We start from the raw sequence: 19,063 nt of genomic DNA on the forward strand, positions 1-19,063 counted from the left end.
TGTAGCCACAAGCACAAAACTTAATTTAAGCAGTTACTTGCGGTTGCAAAACCTTTTAATCCAGAGCCTTCCTTCCGTTCAATTAGCAGTGGTGCGCAAGTCCGTTTAGCGAAGCAAATCATTCATATGTCGTATTCACCGCAACCAGAAGGATCTTGAGGCCGCTTAGTATTCGCGAAAATAAAAGGACTTCTCGAAAAGTACGCGATTTTCGAGGTCACCGCTCCATGATGAAGATCAGCTATTTCTAACGACTTTCTACGCAAATTATCTTCATTATCTTTCAGGATATCAACCATCAATTGGGAAAAGTGCCCAAGGTAATAAGATATCCCGAATTGCCGTAAAACGTGAATCGGACTCCATGTGTCCTTCCATTTCAACCGGGAAAAGTCAAGGTTAGAACTTGGACGAGAGGGGAGGTCGGATTTTATTGAGCGATTTAATTAATGCATATGTCCTGGCTGGAGGTATACCGTCCTCTTGGTGCGCAGCCTTCAGCGAGCTTTTGACTTCCTGAAATTAGTGAGAGGTGAGCCAGTTTTGGGATATCACTACGGGGCAGGCGGCCTACAAACCGGGAACAATACTAAGCCTGTGAAACCAGCATTTCAGCAGCGGCGATCTCCAAGGTGCTTGCGTACACGATGCTTACTGCATTAATTCCGTTTGCTAACGAACACTGAATGACAGGCCTTTCCATTTTCCAGGCTTGCATGAGATGCATAATTCCGCGTCAAAAGCTTAATCCAACTGGTGGCTTTTACATGCGTCACGCGAAGTCATCACAGTCTCATTACTCAAACTACAAAACTTGTACTAGTATAATGGTGTTAACTCGAGGCTGTCGATTCGTTTCTTTGTGGACCGGGAAATGCGGACGCAAAGGAATCGCCGAGGCGCACCGTTTTGAGATTCTGTGCTTCAACCTCTGTCGTTATCATAACTTGCCTTTTTGCAAACTGTTAAACAATCACAAGTGTGGGCGCTTTGGACGGGCCGGATGCTGGGCAGAAAAGTACCATGATCAAGGGCGACTCTCAGGATCACCATAGCACAGCTTGTAAGGTTCCCCGTCATATTAGTGCGGGTCACGAAGCAAGCAAAGATTCCCTTCTGTGTCCCTGGACCGCCGTCCGATTTAGACGCCTCACCCTTGACCACCGGCGACAGGTTACTAACCACCAATATCGGTAAACAGGAAAGCTGCTGTACAGCATTGTCTAGGCGAGTCATACGGTGGGATATTCTTTGGCTATTCACAGTGTCTACGATAGAGATACGCGTATGATAAACAATATGTTTGTGCTTCCTGATAGCCTTGCAAATCTGAAAATAGCACAACATAACGTTGCACTCGCACAGGACTACAGACGCATGCCTTTTGCTCCTGAAGTATTTCCAGGAGAAAAGGCATATCGCCTGCCACAACAAAACCCAACTATCCATCAGTCACTAAACAGAAATTACTGAAGCTTCCACTGGTGGCTGTATATATCCGGAGTTATAAGGGCCTTGCCGAATTCATCGGCGACAAACTGCCGCAATCCATGAAGCGGCGTTCCATTTTTAATCAGGGCTCTGCAGGTGCTAAACCCCTCTTCGGTTGGCCGTCCATTTACCAGAAACCGAGCCTACAAAAACAAAACAAGGGGCGAAAACACATAAAGAAGGTAGAATAAGGTGATTTTGAGCGCACATACAACAAAAGACAACACGATATGCGAAAATTTTCATTCCACCCAAAAAGTTTTGGGGACAAGTGCATTTTCTGTCCAAGGACCACCGACTTAATTTTGGTTTAAGCACGATAAAATGGCGCTGGGTATTTGCACAAAGAAATCGGATTATCGAAAGCTGCGACGTGTTCCTGATGGACCAAACCGGATCGGCAACTGGGTTCAGAGTACCAGTCGAGATTTTGAGTCCGATCTAAGCATCTCGGAGTCTCAGCGATGCTGGGAAAGTATTCCACCAAAACTGTTTCGCCCATCCAATACTTAAACCATGAAATTTAGAAATTGATAATACCTCAGAACCTGCTTTGGAGATTTCCAAGCAGAATGATGAAAAGCAACATTTACTCCTCCGGCGGACGTCCGTGCCAGTTTAAAAGGCGCCATAATTGAAACCATTATATGTATTCGCGCGAACTCGGAGTCTAGCGATGCTGGGAAAGTATTCCACCAAAACTGTTTCGCCCATCCAATACTTAAACCATGAAATTTAGAAATTGATAATACCTCAGAACCTGCTTTGGAGATTTCCAAGCAGAATGATGAAAAGCAACATTTACTCCTCCGGCGGACGTCCGTGCCAGTTTAAAAGGCGCCATAATTGAAACCATTATATGTATTCGCGCGAAATGAGCTGCGCGCATTCGGCCAAGTGTCAGATCACACCAGCAGCACAGTTAGACAGAGTCGACTGCGTCGAACAATACGCAGTCAATTGTATAGTATGTATGGTGGACCTAGTATATCACGATCATTTGCGTTTACCGACCAAAGAAGCTTATTTAACTGCGTTCACGAAATTTGCCGAAAATAATGCCCGCTGCGGGATGGGAACAGATTTTCAGCTGGTAGCAAAGTCGATTGAACTCCTAGCATGTATGTTTTCCACTTTCCCAGTGTATCATGTACTTGTCTCAGTTCACTTAGATTCCGATAATGCAGAATTTTCGAGTCATATTGTCTCAGGTTCTTTACTTTGACATGTGAATAATCTTTCAGTGCTAAAGATACTTCTAGGGATTCTACCTTTGGAAGACCGAATAACGTGCCGTGCTATCGAACCCATTGTAGAGCTGGTAAGCAGATTGAAAACCATCACTGATATTTTTCTGTAGCTGAATCGCACTTGTGCTTCCAAGTTGTCTGTACTGAATGCGGTGAATGTTCTTAGCTCTATTGCTGACTCACGAGGCAGACACTTCAACCGAACAGCCGGTGAGATTAAGTCTATCAGTATGGAGTAACATGAATTCCCTTTTCCAGATGCCATTATTGGTTCACTGAAAGATCATCTGCTGTCGAATAATGATGCGGTTGTTGGATTTAGCCTATACTGCTATACGTCATTTTTGATGGCATCCAACACATTTCAGCAGTCTCCCTTGACCCATATAGAATTGGTGTTAGATGTCATGACCAGGAATAAAACCAATCGTGGGATTGTTGATAACGGACTGAGTTAGTTATCTTCGTAGAAAGCGTATTATTAAAAAGACTGCTTAACACAGATCGGAGGAATCCCAGGTAGCTTCAAGCTCCTTTCAGCATGCGGGAACCTGTCAAAGTTGTTACGCTGTTTGCTGACTTCGCACAAAGAAGGCATTCAACACAGCGTTATAAAATTTATCCTGGGTCTCTTTGGAAACGAATCCGATGACGATTGGATTGGATACTTGTGCAAATGCGGAATCATTGGTATTTGGCTAATCTATCTCACTTTTATTCTCAGAATTTTTGCACGATCTGATTATCCCACATAAATCATTTCTTGGGTAATTCACCCCAATTCTAAAAGCATTTTTAAGTGACCTTATGAGATGCATCGATGTTCTGAGCACTGATGAGAGCTTTGAAAGGTGTGACATTATCCCTTACAGTAAGTGGATCCACCGTATCAAGATACTTGAACCCCCAGGCTTGTCAAGATGCTTGTCAGTTGTCACTGAAAGCTTACTTAGCCAAACAGCAATCGCAGTGAGGTGCTGTGACATGATCACCAACTATTTACGCAGGTATGTTACGAAATCTATGACCTCACTGTTTTAGATATCGTGGTGCAGTGGATATATTTTTGACGCCTGCAGCACAAAATCAGTTCATTAACAACATGATGGAAATGGTGATCTCTCGTGAATGGGATGTGTACCTAACATCGCTCCTTACCATAACGACAGCATTTCGGTAACCTAGAACAAGAACCAACAACCTCATGAGCTCCCAGATTTGACAGGATTATAAGACCATTTCCGCCGCAGTTATTTGCCAGATTGATCCGAGCAATAAGGAGGAAGTCACAAAATTACTTAAATTTCTGTGTACAGCAAGTTAATGGTGGTGAAGTGACCCGAAGCTCCCGCCCCTACGATTTACCATATCTAGTTAAGATCCACATTGAGCTTTGCTGGCAACTTCACAGGTAATGCAAATTCATTAATTATCTTGGATAGATTTTTCTTTAAGGACATACTGGAGGCGGCCAGTTGGAATGCAGAGATAAAGGCTATCTGGAAAACGTTAAACCAAATGTTTTTTGGAAGATACTTAGAAATATTTCTGGTACTTTTTTCACCTCAGATTAATTCTTTAGTCTATTTCATGTCAAAAAGACCTGTGTTTTGAATCAGCTCTACCTTTGGTTAAACTCCTTATGGTATATTTGGAGTGCACACATACACTGTGTGGAGCCGAAAAAGACAATCTGGTCTCTTCGAATATCACCCATTATGCTCCAGACTTAAACATTGAAAAGTGTCAGTGTTTGGACACGGATTTACTTCGACAGAGCTTTTCATACCTTCTACCACTGTTTTACAAGATCGTACATGCTTTGCAGCAATTGTTTCGGAGAGAATGGGAGAAGAACGCAAAGATTCTTTCATCTTGGAGGTAAACTGGTTTAGGTTTGATCACTAAGGCCAGGATGTCTGTCAATCCATCCATCTCAGATGCGCAGTTTGGCGATCTGCTGTTTTACCGTTTGATTGCTCTCCTCACTTTCAATGAGGCAACCAAGTTCTACGAGTATGAAAGCCTAGGCCCACTGCAAAAATACGCCACTGAAGAACTGATTTGGTGCAGCCAACTTCTACTATCTGGAGTTCATGATCTGGAAGGTAACGTTCATTCCATATTGTTGACCAGTGAGATAAAAATGCACAATTAACCCTTATTTTGCAGCCTGTAGGTTTTGTAATGACCTGTAGATATCTCAGTGACTAAGGTTATAACTTGGTGGCCAAAAGGTCCATGGTTCAAATCTTTCTGGGCTTGGGCAACCTGTCAGTATTTCAGCTGTCGAGCTTACTCAGGTGGCATCGTAGCTAAGCAGCAAAAAGTGTGTTGCAGCTGAACCAACGGCATTTTGTGGTTCCCGCTTTTTGCTCTTCACATGCTGCACAATAGAAACTCCAATTATATATAGTTGTATTTTGAGAAGAACGAAAAATGGATATTTATGGTATAATAAAGTTTGAATGTATAACGACAACCATTTTGTTTACATGGCAAAGCATATCTCGATAAAATGTAATTTTAAGTAGCAAAACACCAGGACGTCGAAACAAATTACAGGGAGAAGAGGCGACTTGGGTTATTGGTTATTCATACTCACGCCTGTTTTCCGAGTATTCCTGTTTGTTTTTCAAATACTGTTATTAATATTGTGTGTAGGAACTATCTGAGACCATGACAATGGGAAAGCTCGCGGGTTTTACCTGAATACACAACGTGGGTCGCTCAGTTCCTTTATAATGATTTTTTATGAACAGAGGTTTTTTGTTTGTTGAGCGGCCTTATAGGATAGGTACGTTACATGCCCACGGGTGAAACTTCGGAAGTTGGTACATTATTGGGTTAAGCTGGTCTTGTGAATACACCACGTTGTATTGAACTGTTATCAGGTCGTTTGACCGTCACATCTACGACGGGTAGGCTGCCATCATTGTCCCTTTCTGACGTCTGCTAAATTCCACCCACAGCCACTCTGGATGCATTCAATAATATGTGTGGCATACACTTGCACGCGCCTCAAAGAATACAATCACAAACAGTACATGAGGTTTGTGTAGTTCCGGCGCACGAACCGTTGTATAATCGTGTTCAGAAGAGATAAACGGTCAAAATAATTAAATGATCTTTTGAGGCCAAGGACCACCAAGATTGTGGGGGATATATGCCTATATAGTAGTCTAAACAACTGATGTAATGGTGTGGTTCACATGTTCCACCCAGAATCGAGCTTCCTGTTCTCAGATTCCACCTTCACTCGTATTTGAAAGTTGAGTATAATAAGTGACGCAAAAGGTCCTGTTAGAACGGGGGTCAAGCTTACCCTTCTGCTATTGCCACACCGCCTTTTTGAGCAAAATTAATAGGAATAGGCACCATTATCGACTAAACATAGCTGACCGTAACGGTCTATTTTGCCCCAAATGGAGGATTTTGCCTCCATATTTGACTAGATTGCGTGGAATTTCGTCAGGGCTTAAAGCTCAGTCGGAACTTCGGGACAAAAGGCACTTACTTATTTCCGAAGCCACCGGAAGTTCCTGGATAACCTACAAGAAAAGCGTTTCATTTTGGAAATCCGGCTGAGTAACTAAGGTGAATAGTTCAATTGTTGTTGAAAACGTTATGCTTAGCGACTCAAGCGTCCTTAGACTTCAGTGATAGGTGAGCCGTCGTGATCGGTAATTGTATAGTTAACCTGGAGCTTTTTCAGAAATGTTTTACTTGCCCAGAACAGTTTCCACCCATTCTCAGAGTTTTCCTACTTGTCCATCTTCTCGGCTTTATAGACGCAACAACCCTCTGTGTACGTACAAATACTATTTTGCACCTGAAGTCTTAGAGTTCTTCGTCTCAGACTATGCTCAACCGATGAAGTGAATGTTCAGGCTTCGAACAATTTTAGAGTGTTCCTCAAAACCTATTTCCAAGATCCAGTTGATTGCGTCATTTCACAAGTGGGCACTCTAGCATCTTGCAGTGTTGTGGACAATAACTTTCATTTAGAGTCGGCATCAGAAGCGTTGTCCAGAGGGAAATTTAGCAGGTGGTTCTGGTAGACTTGTTTCACTTTAGGGTCTGATGGTTTCTTAATGGTCAGGAAAGGTGTGAGCACATTGCGCATCCCTGAAAAGCCTAAGGAGGGACAGCAATGAACCAGCGCGCGATTCGAATTCCTATAAATGTCACTGAATTGTCAACAATTGGTGATAGGCCAACGCCATGCACAGATAACGGCGATGTGGTCTGTCCGTATTAGAGGTTGACTCACCTGAGAAGGATACCATGTTGCCGAGTGAGTTTGGTTGGTTGGGGACTACAGGGCTAACGTCTGTTGAGGGGTAAGCAGATACGATGAATAGACAGCGATTACTGACGCGTTCATGGGAAAGCCCCACAGACGTTGCCAAACGAACCACATACAGGCGGCTATACACGTGCAACCACTAGAGCAAAGGCTGTTTAGCTCGGTAGATTGGAACAGCACCGAATCAAGCAGAATCAGCGGGTGTGATGGCTTTTGAATCAACTGGGGTAAAAACCTTTCAGCTGTAGCACCTTTTCGGCGCCTAACTGCTACGCCACCCGTAGAAAGTACGGGGACTAGGATACTGCCAGGTTGCCCAAGCCTAGACAGGGGAACTTGAAAGACAGATGTCGGGTTCGAACTACGGACCTTCCGGTCAGTGAATCTGCGCCCCTATCCAATTGGGCACTAGAGCAAAGGCTGTTTAGCTCGGTAGATTGGAACAGCACCGAATCAAGCAGAATCAGCGGGTGTGATGGCTTTTGAATCAACTGGGGTAAAAACCTTTCAGCTGTAGCACCTTTTCGGCGCCTAACTGCTACGCCACCCGTAGAAAGTACGGGGACTGGGATACTGCCAGGTTGCCCAAGCCTAGAGAGGGGAACTCGAAAGACAGAGGTCGGGTTCGAACTACGGACCTTCCGGTCAGTGAATTTGCGCCCCTATCCAATTGGGCCATCTCGCCTATCTAGGGTAAATTAAAATCTACGTGGAAGTTAGTTCTGGCAAATTTACCTCACTCTTAGGCCTTGTATCAGACAAACGAAACACCTGTTAAAAGCGAATCCAGCTCATATGCAATATCGGTGTGTTATCTATCTTGTTTCAGATGGCGAACGTTAAATCCTGCCAGATGAACTGCGTGTTGGGGTTTGAACGTTGGTATTGATGTGCCTGTGCCGTGGCGACTAAGTCAAAACGTAGACATTGCGGCTAATGGAAATGAGCGGCAAACAGGTCTATCAGAGGTTTATAACCAACCTCTGGAGATGTCACTGGCAACTGGATGAATCGGAAGAAAAGAGCAGATATGTGGTTTCAAAGATAGGAAAACCCGGAAGTAGCCTGTTTTTGATTAGCAGCTCTGCTTTATGGAGCACGTAAGGCGACACGTCTGGTGGCATAATTTGTCCCCCAATTTGCGCAAGCGTTTATGTGGATGAACAGTTCATTTTAATATATAGGGTGGGTACTGGCAGTATACCAACTCCTTGATAATAAGACAGTTACTGTCCCATGCAAAAGCCTGATAGTGAGACGGCGGTGGCCGGCGGAAAACCTGATTTTTAAGGAACAATTTGTCACACACAGCTTGGAGAACCAATCGGCTGTATTAATCAGACCGCTGCCCATTGATCAGCCTGGTATGATGGGATCTTCGAGTTTTACACATACATTTTACAGGACTTAGCAGTGAGTTTCGGTAGTGCACAACTATTCGTGCGGAGATAATATGCGATTTCTACGAGATTGAGTGTGGTGAGAGCTTGACAATAGTTTTCTTTTTCATAGTCTTCTACCAGCTACGCAAATTTATTTTGATTGCGCTCCCTTATGTTCACATTTCGTAATTCATCTCAACATTTTGTGCCCGATTGTTTCATTGTTTTTTCCATTCAGTTCTTTCGGTCAAAGTTAATTCACCGTGGGTGTTTATTGGGTTGGCGTAGTAGGATATTTTGATTGTGCTGTAGATTGTTTAGGATGTTTGATTGATTTTGATTGAAGACAGTACCGTGTCAGACTGTATGGTTTCTGCACGGACAACATCAGCTAAATAAATGAAAACGAAGACTTCCAAGAGCAGTGTCATTTTATAATACGAGCTGAGTTTTAGATTACCCAAATATATGAAATATATTTTAAGCCTAGCGCAGTATCTTACGGACAAACAGAATTACTAATTCAGACAAGTACGGCTTAGAAAGCCAATAGTTTCTATGTTTTCTGATTTATTGTAACTAGCTCCGACGTCCTCAAATTTTGTGCAATTCTATTTGGGAGCCCAATCGCCCGTATTGACGTATTTCACAATAATAGAGGGCCATACGATGTAGTTTTCATTCATATTTGCTAGTCTCCAGGTACGCTTTTAAATGGCATCTTTAGCTTTGATGATTAAGGTTTAAAACATTGTTCAACAGTGTTCATAGACCAATCAAACTTAAGTTTGTATCTGTAGATCGCTTCAGATAAACAACAGTCTATCACAATTGATGGTTCACCTCATGTGTTTTTTGAGTAGATGGCTGACTGGGTTATATAAAAACCATTTCGACATGTAAAGTCAACCTACTCTGAAAAGGCCAGGACACTGTAGAGCCGTGTTACTGGTGCGCATTTAAAAAATCTTCAGAGAGCCTGAAAGACGTCCCGGCTACGCTAAGTGCCGTGTGTTAGGGCTGTGAATACTTGACCAACATTACAACCTTCTTTCACTCAGACAATTGATATCGCTTGCAGCAATACGAATTACATTATATGATTTTGTGTGACCGGCTTCGCGAGTGATGGCTTCAACGGTTTAAGATCCGTGCAATTCGTAGGGCAGCCTCTGTTAGTAAAATGATTAATTTTGACCAGATGTATTATAGACGTTTGAAGATTCAAACTAAAGTGACTTCTTGGTTTAATTAATAGGCGCACATATACCATCACAAGTTTAGAACAACCTTCATAGTTTTAATGTGTTATTTCACAGTCAGAAGCCATTTTCATTCCACCTAGGGACGCATATGTTTCTGGACTTTCTATTTTACTGTGCATGCGGCAGTTACACCAAGCCGCATTAGATACAAGGATTGTTCACATTTAGGGTTCAATTTGTGGTCTGCAGCCTGCCAGCAGACAAACGTACCAGATTCTCATTTGCACCTACAACGGTTAACTTATTTTCGCTATCAAAAATCCTTTTGCTTCCGTTTGTGTGAAACGTCTTTACAGTTCTTAACACCTTCAGAATGTTTGTCACCTAGCTGAGCTGTGACTGGAGGAATATAGTAAACTTTAGCCGCATACTATATGTCTAGATCCGAGTTGCGCACTTTACCGGATATTTAGTCGACAACAGGTAAGTATTACATTGCTGCTTGTTGTTCAATGAATGCGGTCAAAATTATCATCTCAAAGATGGATTCTGGGTGGTATCTTGCGACTTTACACCTACTCCGCTTGTAATTAGTTGACACATCATATCTACCTACCAGAACAAATAACAGCGGACCATTTTCCCGACAAGCACGCAGCTACTTCCTTGCCACAGTGCCTTCGGGAACTTGGTTTATTGCTTTCATAAGAAGTTAATATTAGTGGAACATCTTACTTGTTTGAAAACAAAAAATATACAGCAGCCGTTTTACATGTGAACTATTTCTTTGGCATATTATCTTCCATAGTTATAAGGCATTTTTGTCTTTTATGTTCACTTAAGGAACATTACGATCTCGTGATTTAGATTTCCATCCTTTTCATTGCTTCATAAACCTCGCTGGGAAGAGCACTTCACGTCCGAGTAAAAAACCACCGGTATTTTGTTCGATATATTTCTAAGACTGCTGCCGAGGATCTTTGCTATGGTCATTCAAAAATAATGTTCATATTCAGTGTTTGATTTCGAAAATCTATCGGAATTATTGAGGCCGGAGTATAACAGTCAACTTGATGATGCCAGTCAAGCAACGGCACTTTGTATCTGCTGTGTTCTTCTCAATCGAGTAATGGTGTTCCTGGAACCAAACGACTTCATGGACGATATGGAATGGAAACCTCCATCAGCCAGTTATTTTATCAGGTACGAAATAATTCTGTTTGTCTGTGTGCGTACTTGCTGTTATCTATTATACTCTCTCTAGAGTTTGGCTGGAATTTCGTTTGCTTCACAAAGCATCACGCAACACAAACTGATATCTGCGTGCCAGGTGTATATTAATACATTAATCGTTCAGGAAGAAGTTCTATGACGGCAGGTTAATTCCTTCTTCTCTCGTGACGTCCACTTCTTGTAAGAATTTGTGCACAATCTTATATTTGGTACTGTGAGGCTTTGCACGAACGTGGATTATGTTGCGATGCCGGTGGAGTAACCGGAATCATAGTCTTTTGAATTTCAAAGACAAATCAGCCACTGATTATTATCAGAAAGTCACCAGTCTTCTATTATTGATCAAAATTCCTAAAACCAATTATCCCTTCCACCAGAACTTGAACATTTTCATAATCTGGTTAGTTTTGTTGCACATCAAAAGCAAACACGTCTCGTTCTGGATCTCACAAAGCTATTCAAAATGTACACTTAGACGTGGAAGATAACCGAGCTAGTCTAAAACACTTGTTATCTAGATAACTACAGGTCTTGTTCAAACTGACAATGGATCAGTTTTAACAGCCATACCCCTGCCGCAGACGGATTGAGCAAATCTACATTATTTATCTCTAAAGGCACAATCGGCCCTGGGCAGCAGTTTGTGTGGGCCGAATGAGGATGTTATTTGACGGATCCAGAATAAAGTCGTTCCCAGTGCATGCGTTTTCATTGATGAATTGACGAAAATAGGTGCTTACGTTTCAGAAATAGGCCTGCCGAACCCTTTGCCGTGGTATGCACTCAAAATACGTCTGATTGCCTAAGGTAGGGGACCTTTGTAAGTCTGTCATGATCTATTTCAATATCAAATATACTAAGCAGGAGGGTATTCCTACTGAAAGGAACTCCAGATGCATCCTTGTGGGTCTATTATACCAGATTCAAGCAGTCCGCAAAGCATAAACCTACAAGAGGTAACCTAGGGCATTTGTCTCAGCCACTAAATGAGTAGGTTTATTATCTCTTGAACCTTAATGAATTTTGGTTTCTCCCGAAATTGAACTTTATCATCCACAAAGTTACGGCTCATCAAAGCTGATGCCTTTTTCATTCTGCTACCGGGAATGTAGCCTTGCCTTCTGTCCCAACGGCCAAATAATTACTTTGGTGTTGTTGTTTGGGGAGTTCTAGTTCTATAGCTAGATGATTAAAAATTCAGTCTTAGGTTTCCTCTTATATTCGTAAACATCATTGTTTACTGTGATGTTTGCCGGCACTTTTTGTGAGTATGTTTGGGTGAGGGTCACGATATCAATGTTTCCTCTCACATATTGTGGGATACTTGGTTCCTCAGGCCACTTGCTAGGAAGACTTCAAAAAGTTGATAAGATATGCGACAAACAAATACATGCTTACAGAAGCGTCTGCTACCTGGATGGACAGGCAACTTTCTGTGGCTAGTGGTCCAATTTAGTGCAACTATAAAGATTTCCGAATCTACATGGGATTTGCCCCTGACTTTACAAATTCCAGCAAAAAAATGCATTCTTCTCAAGCTGTTATAGAGGTTGGACGTTTTTCAAGCCCCCTAACTTATTGAGGAATACTGGCGAATTCGTTTGGTAAACTGGAACAGCTCACACCAGGTTGGTCATTGAGTAAAGGATTGAAGAATAGTCTCCTGGTTGCATTTGGGAGGCGAACGGGTTCTCGACTTGTTCCGATTTGCGTACAGAAAAGGACTGCATTAACAAAGGTAACCTCATACCACAGGCTGTCACGTGGCGTTACCTTATTTGCAACGTTTAACGAGCAACAGTTGGAATGACTTTACCTCAAATATTTCCCTTTTTATATAGGATATTTCTCTTGTATTCCACCTGAGAAACTACTCAACCTTGTTGAAATTTTTCTCGAGTTACATCAACCATGGTTCCCATCCCCGAACAAAAGTTTGCACGAATTTAGACATCTTTAAACCAATCTCCATTCATGGTGAACCTTTAAGCTAATTGCCTCCAGTACTTAAATTTCATCGTAAACATAACAAAAGACCATTTCTTTCCATGTGCTTGACATACCTGGCAATTTGAGATGTTTTTGCCCTGAGACATCCTGAAGATCTTGGAAATACTACCGATCAGTCTGCGTTACCACAGCCTCGTCGTTCATCTAGTTAACTTGGTGCCATCTGCGGCTTTTATACAGAATCCTAGCTTTTGAAATTATTTCTGTGACAGGAAACTGTTAGCATTCTGTTTACAGCCCGCCCGGTAACATTTTAAAGTTTTCCGTAAACAAGACACCAGCGTTTACCTATGAGCTCAGAGAGACAGTATGGTTGTGGCGCTACTCGTTGAATGTCTAATACTACGGACCATAAGTTTAGAAATAATTCCGGTTTCAGGGATAGTATTACTTAGAGGGATGCGTCTAGTATCTGTTTGACCTACACCCACGGCATCCAGTTTGTGTGGACACTATTAAGCACTTGAAGTACTTACGCAAGCGCCAAAACGTTTACCTACTTGAGATCTTTGAGCGGCAAGCCGACATATAACTAAAATTAATCATAGCGCCGCAAGTTCTCGATGATACAGATCAACTACTGCTAGTGGCTTCTTCCAAAACATCCACATGGATTCTGACTACGCTCCCAATTGTTTCACTTTTACTTTCTGCTTTCCTAAAGCACGCAAAATGCCCGCATCTCTAATGGCTTAATGGTAATGTCCATTTATAAGATAACAGCATAAACGCGGTCGATATCTCCCATTGAATGTAACACAGTTTCTAAGTAAAATAAAGGAAGGTCTTTGGGGAGTCATACCGACCGTGGTTTACAACAAGGGCCACCCTTGATACTCATCTACCATATAATTCATTGTTATTCACTTAGTTCACACTATCTCAAACTGTGCACCGCAGTTTCTGTTGCCATTTGCGATATCAAACTGCGATCAACTTGTGTTTATCTAAATCTATGGACCACATTTGCTTCAATTTTAACAGCCAATCGATACCTGTATCCGAGCACACGCTGAAATTACTTGCTTCGTTTGCTGAACGTGTTGGCGTCCGCTATTTCCTTGATCTACCCGTGCTATTCACTCTGCAGCTGATGCTCACCTGTAACGTAAGTCAACTGCACTCGGTAAGCAACCTCATGGAGCTTTACACTTCTGGAAGCAAGTGTCATTCTTGAATTTCGTGATTAAAGTCGTTCTAAAGTTTTTATCGGTATCCGGGCTGCATGCACCAAAATTCGGTTATTTTTCAGCGGGAAAATAATGAGTGGTAAACAGAGCAACCACGGGTTAACACTCACAGTAAGGTGAATGTCTCATATCGAAACACAAGTGCAGAAGCACATAAGTCGCCAACAACCAGGCCCCTTTTATACGTTATAAAATTTGCTTAATGTAAACACCTCAGTGATGCAAAAGAAATACCCACACTCATGGTAATTAACCCATCTTCTTCGGAGACTTGATCGACACTTCTAGGGGAAAAACAGTCGCTTCTCTGAACTCCCGTAAATCCCACTCATTTCCTGTATTTGGAGTTATCGTTGTTGTTGGTACTCCCTTCTTTTTAGCGCAGAACGTTAATAATATCCAGCTACTCTCTTTACTTGTTACTAGTATATTAACCTAGAGTAATTTTTGGAGTGGTAATAGCTCTTGCCATTAGGTTTTATCTATTAGGAAGAAAGCATATCTGTTCATCTGGTTGGCTGATTACTCAATCTATTTCTGTTGGGCCACTGCAAACTATGCCATACATGAACGTTCATATTTACCAAAATCTTTGACAGGTCTCTGTAATACGTGCATATGGGTTTGACGACTTCATAGGAGGTGGTTCCAAATGGGTGGACATCTACCAGAGGCAAAGTCTCACGTGATCGGACAAACTAGCTTCCCTTTTGTGACTTCCTCCTATTGAAATGATGAAAGAAGATTTATTAATAATTTGGTACATTTATTCTCCTCAGAATCTATTGAGCTGACCAAAATTAGATGTATTATAAAATGATTTGATATTAGTGATCACTTTATTCATTGCTGCTCTTTAATCAGTACAGTTTACAATGGATACCGCACTAAAAATATAGAGAAGCCTTTCGGATCCCTCTTATCACAAACAAGAAGCAACAAAGTCGTTTTTTGTTTACCGGTCTCATTTGCTGGTGGAAACTTCTGGCAGGGTGTTTGAATGTGACAGTATGCTGTTGGTGGTACCACTGTAACCTGTTGCCTGTTAGTTAACCATGATGAGGAGCTCAATTTCATTAATCGATTTCTACGTGAAAGGTAAGTTAGTTGCAGTGAAGTTGTCAGTTACTCAGTAACCATCGTCGCAACACCGAAGTGCTATCTTTACTAGGTGAAACAATTTAGACTAGGTTGGACATCATCATAGTTAATGGTCCGTCAGTGAAACTGTGGTGAGATGCGCACTGTTGATGATTCCCAATAGGGATGAAACAGCTGTACAGTGTTTCTCGGCTTTTCAGCATAGATTGGCTTCACTTACAGGACGAAATCTCCACAAAAATTAGGGACCTAATGTTTATTCTACGTTTTTGTGTGTAGCAATTATTGATTGACAAGATGACATAGTGCCTCCAATAACGGCTTCAGTACTTACTTCCTACTGAAATCTCCCATTATTCTATATCGCATAGTTCTTTCACCAGATTCTTACAACTATGTAATTGCTGAAAAGTTCTGTGTTAATATGTTAACGTTCATCTTTGCCATTGCAGAAGAATCCGGGCAACTTATATGTCGCTCAAATAGTCTGTTTAAAGAGAAAACGCAGCTTTTACAACTTACGTGGAGGATGTTTTTCGGCTGTTCTAAGTCAAAAATATTTGTGGCCCACGCCCTGTAATACTGGGACGAATACGCCGGTTTTGTGGGAGACGCAAACCGAAGAGACGATGCGTCGCTAGTACTACAAAATAATCATCCGTGCTAGCGTTAGTGACTTGCGATCATGTATGATCATGATTCTCATGTATGCCTATTCCAGGGGAACATGCTACGTTGAACGGCGTCAGCAGCTGTCTTTTTGCCTAGCCGTTGTGGGGCTATCGTGATATGAAGCCCACCTAGAACGCCAAAAATTTTATTTCCATACCGTGCTGAGTACATGTGAAACGATCACTTCGGTGTTACAAGGGAAGCATCTTCAAACCGATTCGTTTACTCAATGACTGACTCATCCATTTATTTAGTTACTGGATGATTGTCGAATGGACTGACTGACGGACTAACTGGGTGATTGACTGATTGCTGGATCGTTGTTAGGTCGTTTGGCTAAATAATTATAAGCCGACTATGGCAAGCATGGAGCAACGATTATAAATCCCACTTGGCTACCCACACTCATTTCGGATCTCCATTGCATCTATATTCGAAAGCAATTTATTTCGGTTAGATGGTGCTGGTCTGGCACTACAATTTGCAGCTGGCCTGATTACACGCCACAAGCTTCCAATCTATCAAGAACAAGGATTTTTTGAGGTTTATGGACGAATAAGTTGCAGGGGTTTTCGTCCTTACAGTGGTTTAAAATCTCCATTAGCGAATATACACTCATTTGCAAGCTAATTTGGTCTTTTCGAGAGACCCACCTGGGACCCAGCTGCATCTGTCTTTTGCGGCCTGGCGCAGCACATTCAGTTGCCTGAGAACATCCCAAACGAGAGATTCAGCTGGGTTCCAGGTGAGTCTCTCGAAAAAAAACAAATAAGTTTGCAAATGAGTGTATATTTGCTAATTTCGTGCAATTTGGTTTCAAGTAGAACATAAGGTTGACGGAAACCCGGGGACTGTGCCTACCTGATAAAACCCAAAAAGGGCGAAACCGGTCGTGGGCTGTCGATGGATTTTTCAGCAAACTTATGAGTAGTACATTACAAAAATATGAAATCTCCATTGTTTTATTGGGGTTTGTGTGCAAGATATGTATTCAGCCCGTAAGAATTGGGAACACTTAGGACAATTTATGCACATGTGGCAGCTGATATTTAAAAACCAGTGATGTGGCCATTTCCCTTTTTGATTTGCACAGGTACTCGAGACCATTACACTAGCGAAGATTGACCTTCCGCCAGGCGTTAAAAGCCAGATTTTCCTTAACAGTAAGTTTGTTCTTGCCTTCATTGTGGGCAATAAGTCACATGCCATCAGTAATCGCGCTAGATCATCGTACAATAATGTTCTTCCAAATGGACCCAGAGGAAAGCAATCACGAGTAATTATTTCGGCTATTCGACTTTAGACCACGTAACCAAAGTCCGAGTAGTTTCAATTTTGTCAAGCGAAGATATAGGGACTAAGTGAAGGAAATTCACATACCCGACAAGATAACCTGAACAGCTTGATGTAGAGTTCTTGATTGTTGACCGGTGGCAAGTTAAGGGCTTTGAAAGGAAGAGAATCTTTTTATACAAGAGCTGAGTTGCTAAGTCAGCAACTGCTAGCACGTTGTGGTTTGGAGCCGGCAATTACTAACACTCGCATACTGATTATGTCCCGACACTCCGAAGCGCTTCCAGTGAGTAAGTTCGTTCGTAGGAATCTCAGTAACTCGTTTCCTGCCTACTGAATGGCCGCGCTTTGGCCTTTTCCAGTCAGCATAAGGCAGGACAAAAAGGATTTCGTGGCAGGGTAAACAAGCAAGAGTTGGTGACATTAATCTCGGTTCATAGTCGACTCGTACTATTTGAAATTTCAAAGAACTCGCAGTTTTTTGAAACCATTTTTTGTTTACTAGCCACTTGATCCATCCGAGCGGTTGCACTTCCACATCTTTTACTTTTATTGAGCCCGGGTGACCTGGTGATTAACACCGCCGACCTCCGTTTTTATGGCCCTGGTTGGAGTCTCTTCATGAAAGCCATCAAATTAGCTACCGACCTTTGTGTAGAAAATAGTGTATAAAGATAGTTTTGTACGTACTTGTGTACATATTTGTGTATAAGAACACTTTTGGTTCAGGTTAGGTAATGTCCAAGCCAGTTAACTCAGTTTTTCTGAAGCAATAAAAGCTTGCATTTTGTTTACCTCTAAAATACAATGGAGCATCATTACGTTGAAGTAACAGATTGGAATGTTCTAAGTAATTCTGTCAAGTGGAAGTTCATGCGTAGCCTAATAAAAGGCTGTGTGTTCGTGTTTTTTTTCACCACAGGCTGGAATATCTTGGTTTCTGCTCTTATTGACCGCATGACGCCCGCACACACGAGATTTCTTCTTCGATGTCCAGGCTTTGCCGAAAGACTTCAGAATGCTGACCCGATGTGGATAAAATTGGCCCAAAAGATGGTAAGCTATGCCCATATACCCAAGCACAACGTTAGTTACCTGTTGTGCTCGGTATGTTTCACCTGGTACGCACGATCACATTTCAAGTCAACCGATTCAGTTAAAAAGTTCACCTTTAAGCAACGCCAGCTTCTGCTTATTCTGAAAACAGACTTTCTTGTGCTTCCCGCTTTTGTACTTTCCATAAGTGATTTAGGGTCAAATATCTCCAAGGTAATTCGCAAGGAAACTGAGATAACACTAACTCTCACAATCAGTCACATCTGCGTAGGCTAGTACAAGCAGATTTTCCTGTTTTTTGCAACTCACTGTGGAATTTTGGTTGAAATCCCTCATCCACCAAAAATTATATTCACATTTTATTTTAAGAAGGGACTATTGAAAGCATATAAGTCACAGCTAATAGTACCGATCACAGACCCAAGTGAACTACACTTTCACAAATAAGGCTGTCTACACATATTAAATTAACTGCATGTCATGCTTAGATTCACTGGAGTTTTCTGCAGAAATTGATGATGTTGAGCCGTTTTTACAGAAATGCTGGCTTGCACTTAATCTTCACTAGTGAATTTGAATATAAAGACCAACTCCATTATCTCCCCATAGGTCATTTTGCTACTATAAAATTGTACTAAACAATCACATAACTTTTTATACTTTCTTTCTGTGTCTTTGACGTTGAGATACAGTAGATAGGAGAGTCTTCGTTTACGTAAGAAGTGCCACACAGATCCCAGACCAAACTGCCAAAGTACAAATGAAAGGATGGAGAACTAGACCTAATGGAAGGTAACTGAGGGGCTAGTGGATTGATAGTGATCCATGTTTCAAAGGTGAATTATTCAGTGAGGACTAAGGAATAATGAAG

At 41.9% G+C, this 19,063-nt stretch overlaps 1 protein-coding gene across 1 annotated transcript; it reads left to right on the forward strand.

Moving 5' to 3' along the window:
- Positions 1-10,766: 10,766 nt before the first annotated feature.
- T265_13224 (hypothetical protein) lies at positions 10,767-18,192 on the forward strand (the record flags this gene model as incomplete). The annotated part of the gene is made up of 3 exons (XM_009167830.1): positions 10,767-10,840; positions 13,781-13,992; positions 18,059-18,192. Coding segments are annotated over 3 exons (420 nt in total), but the record flags the coding sequence as incomplete, so codon positions are not given.
- Positions 18,193-19,063: the final 871 nt, after the last annotated feature.

This window comes from Opisthorchis viverrini (genome assembly GCF_000715545.1).
Source record: "Opisthorchis viverrini unplaced genomic scaffold opera_v5_46, whole genome shotgun sequence".
Lineage (NCBI taxonomy): Eukaryota > Metazoa > Platyhelminthes > Trematoda > Opisthorchiida > Opisthorchiidae > Opisthorchis > Opisthorchis viverrini.